The sequence below is a fragment of the Antrostomus carolinensis genome, unplaced genomic scaffold, assembly GCF_000700745.2.
Source record: "Antrostomus carolinensis isolate BGI_N321 unplaced genomic scaffold, ASM70074v2 scaffold22120, whole genome shotgun sequence".
In the NCBI taxonomy this organism is placed as follows: domain Eukaryota; kingdom Metazoa; phylum Chordata; class Aves; order Caprimulgiformes; family Caprimulgidae; genus Antrostomus; species Antrostomus carolinensis.
In genome coordinates, this window is record NW_010288012.1 from 8767 (window position 1) to 19376 (window position 10610).

Here is a 10610-nt window from a genome sequence, read left to right on the forward strand (position 1 = left end):
TAAGCATTAGGATGGGAGTAAGTTTCTTTGCTCTTTTTCAAGACAGAACAACTTTTGTTCTCACTTCTCTTCCCTTTTTTGTTTCCTTAAGAAGTTCCCTTCCCACTTTCACTTTATCCATTTGTTTTTCCTCCCTCCTGTTTTTTTAACTTTTATACTTTCTCATCATCTTAACACTCTTAAAAATTCTTTTCTGGTTTGCTTAGATATGCAGTGGCCTTCTGCACCTCTCTGCAGCCATCAACTGCAGGAGGTGTCTGACTTGGTGATGAGCAAGAGAATGAACAAACAGTTAAGTAAATTAGCTGTTCATCATTCAGAAGCCACAGAAAAGTGGCCCTTCCAGCATACCATCCATACCCTGGACCGAAGAGAAGTACTCACAGCATTGAAGGCAACTTCCCAATGAATAGGAAGTTGGGCAAAAATGCCAGGAGGAATGTGGGAGGAATACAGAAACACTGTCCAAGCATCCAGGGATGAATTTAGGAAAGCTAAAGCCCAAGTACTGAATCTGGCCAGGGATGTCAAAGACAACCAGAAGGGCTTCTTTAAGTATATAGATGATGAAGGGTAGGCTACGGAAAATGTGGGCCTGCTGCTGAATGAGGGAGGGCATCTGGAGACACAGGACATGAAAAAGGCTGAGGTACTGAACGCCCTCATTGTCTCAGTCTTAACTAGCAAAACTGACCTTCATGAATCCCAAGCCCCAGAGACTGGGAGAAAGGCTGGAGCAAGGAAGATGTATGCTTAGTGGAAGAGGATCTGGTGAAGCAAAATGGACACACATACATCCATGGGACTTGAGGAGGTGCACCCATGAGTGCTGAGAGAGCTGGCTGATGTCACTGCAAGGCCACTCTCAATAATCTTTAATCCACCATGGTGACTGGGAGAACTGCCTGAAGACTGGGTTAAAGCAAATGTCACTCCTATTTTCAAGGAGGACACAGGCAACTGCAGGCTGGTCAGCCTCACCTTGATCCCTGACAAGGTGATGAAGCAGCTAATCCTAGAAATGATCTCCAGGCACATGAAGGACAAGAAAATAATCAGGATTAGTCAGCATGGATTCACTAAGGGCAAGTCATTCTTGACTAACCTGATCACTGTCTATGATGAAATGATTGGCTTGGTAGATGAGGGGACTTCAATAAGGCTTTCAACACTGTCTCCCACAAGATCCTCATGAAGACACTGTAGAACTATGGGCTGGATAAGCATATTGAAACCTGGTTGAACAGTGAGTCCCAGAGGGAGTTGATCAGTGGCACAAAGTCTAGTTGGAGGCAAGTAACTACCAGTGTACCCCAAGAGTCAATACTGGGTTCAGTCCTGTTGATCATCCCCATTAATGATCTGGATAATGGGGCAGAGTGCACCCTCAGCAAGTTTGCAGATGACACCAAACTGGGAAAAGGGTCTGATATGTTAGAGGGTAATGCTGCCATTCAGAGGGACCTGGACAGGCTGGAGACATGGGCTGACAGGAACCTCATGCAGTTTAACAAGGGGAAGTGCAAAGTCCTGCACCCGGGAAGAAACAACCCCAGGCACCAGTACATGTTGAGGGCTGCCCAGGTGGAAAGCAGGTTGGCAGAAAGAGACCTGGGATTCTGGTAGACACTAAGGGTTGAAGACACACAAGAAATATGGCCTTGTGGCAAAGAACACCAATGGAATCCTGGGTTACATTAAAAGAAGTGTTACTAGCAGGTCCCAGGGAGATGATTTGTCCCCTCTGTTCAGTACTGATGAGGCCAAACCTGGAGTACTGTGTCCAGTGCTGGGGTCCCCAGCACAAAAGGGACCTAGACTCACTGGAGAGAATCCCATGAAGGGCCACCAAGATGAGGAAGAGACTGGAGCAGCTCTTACATGAGAAAAGGCTGAGAGAGTTGGGACTGTTCAGCTTGGAGAAATCTCAGGGGATCTCATCAATGTATATAAATACCTGCAGGGAGAGTGTAAAGAAGAGGGAACCAGGCTCTTTTCAGTGGTGCTCAGTGACAGGACCAGAGGCAATGGGCACAGACTGAAGCACAGGAGGTTCTCTCTGAACATCAGGAAACACTTTTTCACTGTGATGATGACCAAGCACTGGCACAGGTTGCCCAGAGAGGCTGTGGAGTATCCATCTTTGGAGATATGCAAAAGTCATCTGGACATGGTCCTGGGTACCCAGTTCTGGGTGGCCCTGCTTGAGCAGCAGGGTTGGACCAGATGATATCCAGAGGTCCCTGCAGACCTCAGCCGTTCTGTGACTCTGTGATTCTATGAAATGTTTACCACATGTAGCTCTCTGAGCAAATGACAGCAAAGTGAGTTGGCACATAGGATCCAACAGCTAAATGCAGCTCTTGTTGCACAGGTCTCTTTATCTCTCTTTCTAAAGCAGAGTATAAATGATGCTGGCCTCATACAACAAATAAATCTGAGAAATATTTTTCCTTCTTTACTTCGCATGCATCCGCTCTCATTGCTGGATTAATGCATGTGACTTCAAAGGAGAATGGCTGGGCTCTAGGACACTTACAGACAAGATAATAAGAAATTATCTAAAAATGCTTTCCTTCACGAAGTTACCCCTAGAAATTAGTTCTTTAAAACCGTGACAGCAGCAACTACTTTTTGTCCTTAAAGTGAAGTGATTCTATATAGTTATTTAGAACTGAAATTATCCTGATTTAAAGCAAGCATTCGAGTAACGAAATTCACTGAAGGCTCTTGCTGATTGACTAGTTGAGATAGACAAGATCAGAGAATCTGGAGCATTTTAACTGAGTGTCTGAACAGAAGAGCTATTATATGCTGAAAACCAAGAACTGATCAAAGACAAAAGATGATAAAATATTTCAATTCTGTTTAAAAAAATATATAAAAGAATTAATGATGGGCCAACAGTACTGTTTTGCCCACAGTATAAATAGCTGAAAAAGCATTAACATATTTCTAAATCTTTGAATTTTAACAGTTTCAAGAGATTATTATTCTCAGTGGATTAAAACAAATCTCAGTACTTAGGTAGTAAATTTCTACAAACACTGCTCCGGAAAACACTATTTTTGACTCAGCTTTTTAAGGAGAGAGTTTGATGGTCATCTACAGTGCTTATAGCAAACATTGGCAATCTGTATAAGTCAGAAAACTAGGGTTTGTTTGCTTGTTTGTTTTTTAAATAATTTAGCAGTTTACTTTCTTAGAACCTGTTTATGAATTACACAGTAGTATTATGTAGAGGAGGAATATTTCTGAAATGCCACTAAAGGTGATGAAAATAAATCAAAGTCCTGAAATCCTGCTCAAAGTTATCTGATAGTTTAAATAAAGGCCTTTTGCTTATTTTGTAAAAGAGAAATGTGGTTTTTAATGCTCAACTAGCTTACCATTCTCGACCATAATTGTTAAATTTTTGTCTGAAATCTTGAATAGAGAAGATGGAATGATATATAGATTTTTTCTTCTGGCAGTTTAGAATATTTATACTTGTATAAGTATAATCTTAAATAATTCATTCTGGTCAGTATATTGCTTTGCACAGCAGTAAATCCGTCCTCTCCATCTCACCTTTTAGTCCTGCAAGAATGAAAGTCAGCATGCTATAAGTTTTCCATCCTTTAAGTCACTGGTCAGTATATTGCTTTTTTCAAAAAGCCTATATATCACACTACTCCTCCCAGAAAGCTAGATTCAGCAATTAAAAAATCTCATAATATTTTGCTAAAGCTGCTGGATAAGCTATATGTTATTTCTTTGCTATTTTATACTGTACGTAGTACATCCTTATGCATTTCTTTCACTCCCTATGAATAACTACCTTTTTCGACTTGTTCTCGTGCTTGTTGGTTGGTCATTCCAGGGTATGGACATACTCCTAAACTGAAAGTCTCCCACAAAAGGATTCCAAAGCTCCATACATCACTCTCTGATGTGTATCTCCCTAAAAAAATGAGAGAAAACTCACAGATTAATGTACAGAGAAATTAATGTTTCAGATAATTATGAACCAAATTTTTCTGTAAAGTGTTACATCCGTAAGCTTTAAGCAGAACAAAGCTGTAGCTACTAATAACACACATTCTGCAGATATCATAGTCTCCTGTACTTCAGATGACAAATTATCTTAAGGTCAACATCTAGAAATAATACAAGCTAACTTAAAGTTCTACAATATGAGAGACCTTACCATATCAGTTATTTTTCATGCAAGTTAAGAATTTCTTCGCTTATTTTTTTTTCTTTTAATATAAAAGGACATAAAAATGTCAGGGTTTTTTCCCCTCTTGTTTAGAATAACTTTCAATTAAAAAGATACTTTAAAAAAAATTACCTTTCCCAGTTCCCTAATAAAGCATGGCAATGAGTATTCTTAGAGCAGCTACCATCAGCATAGTTTCTAACTGTTAAGAAGGCCTGGTTTTCATGCTTTGAGAAACTGTTCTCTAAAAATGAAAGTATAGTTGCTTCAACTTGTTTAACTGGACTGCATTTGGCTATGAAGGATAGGTTTCCATTAGATATCAAATAAACTGTACACATTTCTGAAATAACAAAAATTAAAAATTCAAAACACCTTTTACATTGGAACAAACACCCAAAATAGAAAAAGTGTGTTCCCCAGTGAATGCTAGCAATACTAAGACTTCTTAGAATAATTGATCATACAGGATTAATTATTGTAACTAATTTTATTATCAGCCTTCCAAAGGGAAGATCTGCTTTATTGTGTTATGGAATTAACTCCTGCAAAAGCGCTAATGAGAGGAAGCATTTTGCTATCAGTCATAAGTCACAAACTTATGATTTTCAATGCATGATTTAAAAAAAAAAAAGTTTTAAGAGATGGGAGAAATATTTATAGACACTTCAAACTTTTTTCTAAGTACTCAACTAAAGAAATGGTTGAGAGAACTACATCCAAAGCATGGCATCCTTCATTTAACATGCTGCTTCTTCATAGACCACTTAGCAGAACTTATTTTTCTAGTTTCATGTAAGCTAAATACAGCAGCTTCTGTTTCAGTTCTGGAACTATTACACACATAGTATAGACCACTTCCCTCAATCAGAAATCAAGGAATTTTTTTTTCCTCAAGACAATGGCCTATTAATATATAAAAATGCAGGCAAAGAAAAGCTGTTGTTAAAAATAAATTAAATAAGTCACTCTATTTTCCTCTCATGAGATAATTTATTTAACAGGGTGTTCTAATATGTTAACACTTTCTACCGTTTTCAAAGAACTGCTAGAAAAACCATTGCCATAAATATGCAGAACTTGCCATTAATTTTGCTATTACAATTTAGATGACTGACTAGGTCATATTTTATTGCTGCATAACAGCAATTTTGATGTTGCTGCCTTATCCTTTTTGAAGACAAAAGAGTATTTTATACATAAGTTAAATAAGACTGAAGTTACTGAAATATGAAAGTTATTTTAAATATTATTGATTTGAACTGGGCATTAGGAGTACTGATGATATATAGTATAGTATATATAGATAGTATATATACTAACTGAGCATTAGTATGTATAAACAATTATTGCCCATGGTATAGTCCTGGTGCTCCCCATGCTACTTTTGATATTTTTTTTTTTCTTTTTTTCTTCCAATAATATACAGGTATGTCCTTACCATAGTTGAGAGCTTCTGGAGCAGTCCACTTGATAGGAATCTGCTTTAGGCCTGACGATGAGTATACACCATCATCCTCTTGCCGGGACATTCCAAAATCGCTTATTTTCAAAATGTTGCTTTCACCTACCAAGCAGTTCCTTGCAGCCAGGTCTCTAAGTTAGAACAAGAAATAAACCCTCATATGTTTACACATTTGAAAGTACTTGAAGCCATTTAAAACGGCTGAGCCCCTCAGCCAAGATGGTGTCATCTCTCGTAAAACATATGTGGTGGGATAACCTTGGCTGGACATTAGGTGCCCACCAAGCTGCAATATCACTCTCCTCCTCATAGGACGGGGAGGGGAGAAAATAAGATGAAAAAAAAAAAATAAAAATGGGTCAAGATAAAGGCAGTTTAATAGAAGTACAAAGTAAGGGCCGTGAGTGGAAGCAAAGGAAGAACAAAATATTTATTCTCTACTTCCTATCAGCAAGTGATATCTGGCCACTTTCTGGGAAGCAGGCCTTCAGTATGTGTAGTGGTTACTCCAGAGGACAAATGCCATAAATAATGCCTCCCCTTCCCTCTACGTTCCCCTTGCTTTTATTTCTGAGCAGAAGTCATATGGTGTGGAATATCCCTTCGGCCTGTTTGGGTCAGCTGTCCTGGCTGTGTCCCCTCCCAAGACCTTTCCTACCCCCAGCCAGCTGGGTGAGGGAAGCAGAGGGGAATGTTGGAGAGACAGCCTTGGTGCTGTGCTAGCACTGCTCAGCAGTAACCAAAACACTGGGGTGTTATCAACACCTTTCTAGCTACTAACACAAAACACAGCACTCCGAGGGCTGCTATGGGGAAAACTAACTCCGTATCAGCCAGACCAAATGCAACATATTTAAGAAAGGGTATGTGAAACAATCCTGTTAACACCAGGGTCGGTGAAGAAGTAGGGGAAGGAGGTGCTGGAGATGCTAGAGGTGCTCCAGGTGCCAAAGCAGAGACTCCTCTGCAGCCCTCGGAAGGACCCACATGGAAAAGGAGAACAGTGTGAGGAAGAAGAAGCAGCAGAAAGCTTTTATGGACTGATCTCAACCCCCCCTCCCCATCTCCCTGCGTCCCTCAGAGGGGAGGAGGTGGAGGAGTTGGGAATGAAGAAGTGAAAGTGAGTCTTGGAAGATGGGAGGGGTGGAGGAAAGGTGTTTCAGTTTTCATATTTATTTCTCACCATACAACTCTATTTTCATTTGCAATAAATTAAATTAATGTTCCCCAAGTCAAGTGTGTGTTACTGTGACAGTAACTGGTGAGTGATCTCACTATCTTTATGTTGACCCACAAGCTTTTCCATCTTATTTTCTCCCCTGTCTTGTTGAGGATGGGGAGTGAGAGAGCATCTGGGTGGGCATTTGTCAATCAGCCAGAGTCAACCCACCACAACTGCCCTCTGAGATCACAAGAGTCAACCCACAGATTAACAAATCAGACTTTATGCCAAATGAAACAGAATTTGAAGAAGCACCCTGAAACTTGTTCCCATCATGATCAAAGACCATGAAAATCCCGAGAACTGGCTCCATCTTCTCTCCGCCCATCTTATCTTAGCATTAGAGTTTTCTGAAAAAGTAAAAAGCTAATCAGTATCACAGGAAAAGGAATTTTGCCTCAGTGATGGATGACAAGCTCAGAAAATCAACAGCCTTCCTTTCACTCCCTCCATCTCAAATATGTTTTTTGAGATTAGGAGACAGCCTATAGTAAAACCTGATAAAAGACTTACTGTGGCTTTTCTACAGCATACATTTAGAATAATAATAAATGACAATAATATATTATTAACATACTATATGTATATCACATTGTTTAACAATATATGTAATATACATATAACAATTTCATTGTTTAACAATGTATTAAAATACTACATAATAAAATAAATACTGTTATTCCCATCCTAATGTAATAAAATACATGAAATTTTTGAAGGAAAAAAAATGTTAAGCAAGATAATTAAATGTATAACATTAGGAACATCAAGGGCAAAGTATTTTTAAACTAAATTTACAATGTCTGTTTTCAGCTTAAATACACAAAGATTACACTCAGTTCACATAATTTTTGTCTGGTTTGTATGTGACAGTTTCTTTTTATTTCACAGTCATCTAGAGGAAGTGTTTTTCAACATTACTGAAAATTTACAAAAACACGTCCATGAAAATCAAACTGGTACTTGAGAAAGTTGGTAAAGATTGAAATAATACATTCAGGATATATGTAAATTAACACTGGATCTTCTGAAAGACCACAGAAACACAAAGTCTTCGCTTCATGCTAAAAAAACAGTTTTCAAGATATTAGCTGGCAGTGGGTTACAGAATGATTCTACTAAAGCTGCCATGCTGCACTCAGGTGCCAAGGGAGGAATCATGGGTCAGTGGTTTGCTAATGGCCCATAAGTTGTACATGTGGACACAACTGTCACATCCGCCATCAATCTTTCAAGGCAAATTGCTTCTTTCTTTTTGTCTTAGTTTGTATAGAGAAGCATTTTCATTGCCATCTTCCACAGAACATCAATAAAATTTTATGAAATAGTGAGTGCCGAGCTATTAACAATAAGACAGAAAAGGATACATTATGATAAAACCTAACTTACTAATAAAGCTACAAACAGCAAAGTAAATGTACTAGTGCTGGCTCTGAGTCCCACAGGATTAAAACTTTTTTCTCATTTTAGCTAAAACACATTTTTTAAGCTATAATACTATGTATTACTTTTAATACATCATTTGTGTTAATAAAGTCTTTTAAGCACTTAATAAGTTTACTTCTGCCTTAAGCAAATTTACTTTTTTCCTTTCTCATGTGTAAGGTGGGCTCTTTCTCTCACTTATTTAGAAAATACTTTAGATGGGAACTTTTCTTTCCCTTTTTTCTTCACTTCAGTTAGTCTTTTTAAAGGACTTTCGTAATCACCATCTCAGGCAGGTTAGTTTTTGTTTCTCAACTCTTGTTAAGAGTTGGTTCTTCGAATACATAGAAAACAATGTAGCAGATCCACCAATATTTAAAGTTATGCTAATCCCACCCAAAGGTCTGTTACTTTGCACTTTTAATAACTCGCCAAGCAGTGGGGTGAAACAGTATGAGTACAATTTCATTCTCAGTGCTCCACCACCAGCCCCTTCAGATTCTGCAGTTGCATCCACTGCAGATGTATTTTTCACATTTTTTTTTCCCCTTTCCCCTCTTTTTTTCTCTTACTTGTGATTTCTTCACAATGTCTATTTGACTATTTTATTACATTTCTTTACATTTATTCTTTCATTCCTCAGGCTTATAAATGTCCTGAAAGTTAGAATATATTGTTGTAATTTCTGCTGGCATTTCACATCTGTTTCTTGTCCTTAATGACCTGTTGCTGAATTTTCTAGATTTCCTTATATGTATTTGCATGCTTAAAAGCATTTTTAAAAACAGTGTTACACTGAAGGCAATAGCTACATAAAGGTGTTGGTTTTGTTTTTTTAATTCTGAGGGTTTGGTTAAGATTTTCCAACATTTTTCGAACAATTTCTTCACTGTTTCTTCTCATGTCTGACAGCCTTCTTTAAAAGCATGTTCATATTTTCAGTCTCAATACAACCAAAAATGCATTTTGGTCATTGTGATTTATTACAGAATTTATAGCAAGACTCCGAAAAGGGCATCAAAAAGTATTACTTCCATTGCTTTAAATTAATAACTAACAGCTTTGATTTTCTTCCAGTTTCCAGGATTCTAATTAATTTCAATTTGCTATGGATAAAAGGAAAAAGCTCTAGTATAATAGTGTTAACGGCCTGACAAAAAAACCTTTGTATCTTAACCTTCCATATGAAATATACAAAATGGGATTTAATTCAAGTATTTATGATAAGATGACATGAGTGAATGAAAACAAGAAAATATAAGTATATAGGGCTGATAACAAAAAACAACTTTGAGGAGTCACTTCAGTGTTAAATATTTGTAGTAAATGATGACACTTTCTAGATGGCCTTTTTAAAAAAAAAGCCCAAATCAACTATGTTCTACTTGTATTCTTTCCCCTAAAAACCCCAAGTATGTTCTATTTGTTTTCTCTTCCTTTTCCTTAAAGCAAACATCTTGAAGAAGTACAGATGTGGAATGGAATTAGGTGACTGTCTCTGAGGCATTGGGTTTTTTTTCTCATACAGCATTTGCTACTTGCTGCAGTAATTCCATAAAATCAGTATTTATCTTCAACACTGAAAACAAAAATATATTTTTTATTTCATATTGTGAAAGCTGTAGAAATTGGGCACAAGTTACACAGAGATGTTACAGAACAAGTTCATTAGTAAAAGAAAAGCTGACTCAAACTATTTAATACCAAGATTATGTAAATTCCTAGTGCTATTAGAAACAAAGTACCTTTCCCCCTAACTACTAAGGAATAAAGATTAATATGTAAATTGGAAATTTAAGTTTTAAGCACTGCTGTGCAGTCCCCACAAACACAAACAGGACATTGATGAGGAATTGCTAATAAGGGTTGAATACGCTAAACCTACAAGAGACAGCTCAGTTAAAGAGGAAGTAGAAGCAATTTATCCATGCTTGTTACCACCTGTCAGTGAAGACATAAACCTCAGAAACTTTTCTCTAAGGACATTCTTATACCTCCTCCACACTTCCTTCCACCATCCCAAAATAACTGCACAGCAAGCAATACTTAGTATTTCAGTGGAATTCCATCAATCAAAGCAAAACAAGAGAGTAAACTCCTCATCACTAAACCAGCAGGACAGACTGCTTCACTGAACTAATTAGCCATTTTATATCCCCTCCCTGGATCACACAGTTAAAACTCTCTTAGGTGATAAAAGCAAGTAATTAATTAGTGAACAGGATCAGTTTATCTCCACTGCACATTTAATTCAATGAATATAGCCTAGTACTTGATCAAAAAAGAAGGGTTGGCAG

General features: G+C 37.6%; 1 protein-coding gene across 1 annotated transcript in view; it reads right to left on the reverse strand.

Annotated features, from left to right (window-relative positions):
* LOC104522895 (tyrosine-protein kinase Fer-like) overlaps positions 1 to 5790 on the reverse strand; it is a 6494-nt gene extending 704 nt beyond the window's left edge. Inside the window, exons 1-2 of the mRNA XM_010165310.1 lie at positions 5643 to 5790; positions 3821 to 3943 (exon numbers count right to left, since the gene is read on the reverse strand). Coding sequence (XP_010163612.1) covers positions 3821 to 3943; positions 5643 to 5733 — 214 coding nt within the window. The 5' untranslated portion in view covers positions 5734 to 5790. The remainder of the gene's footprint in view (positions 1 to 3820; positions 3944 to 5642) is intronic.
* Between the last annotated feature and the right edge of the window lie 4820 nt (positions 5791 to 10610).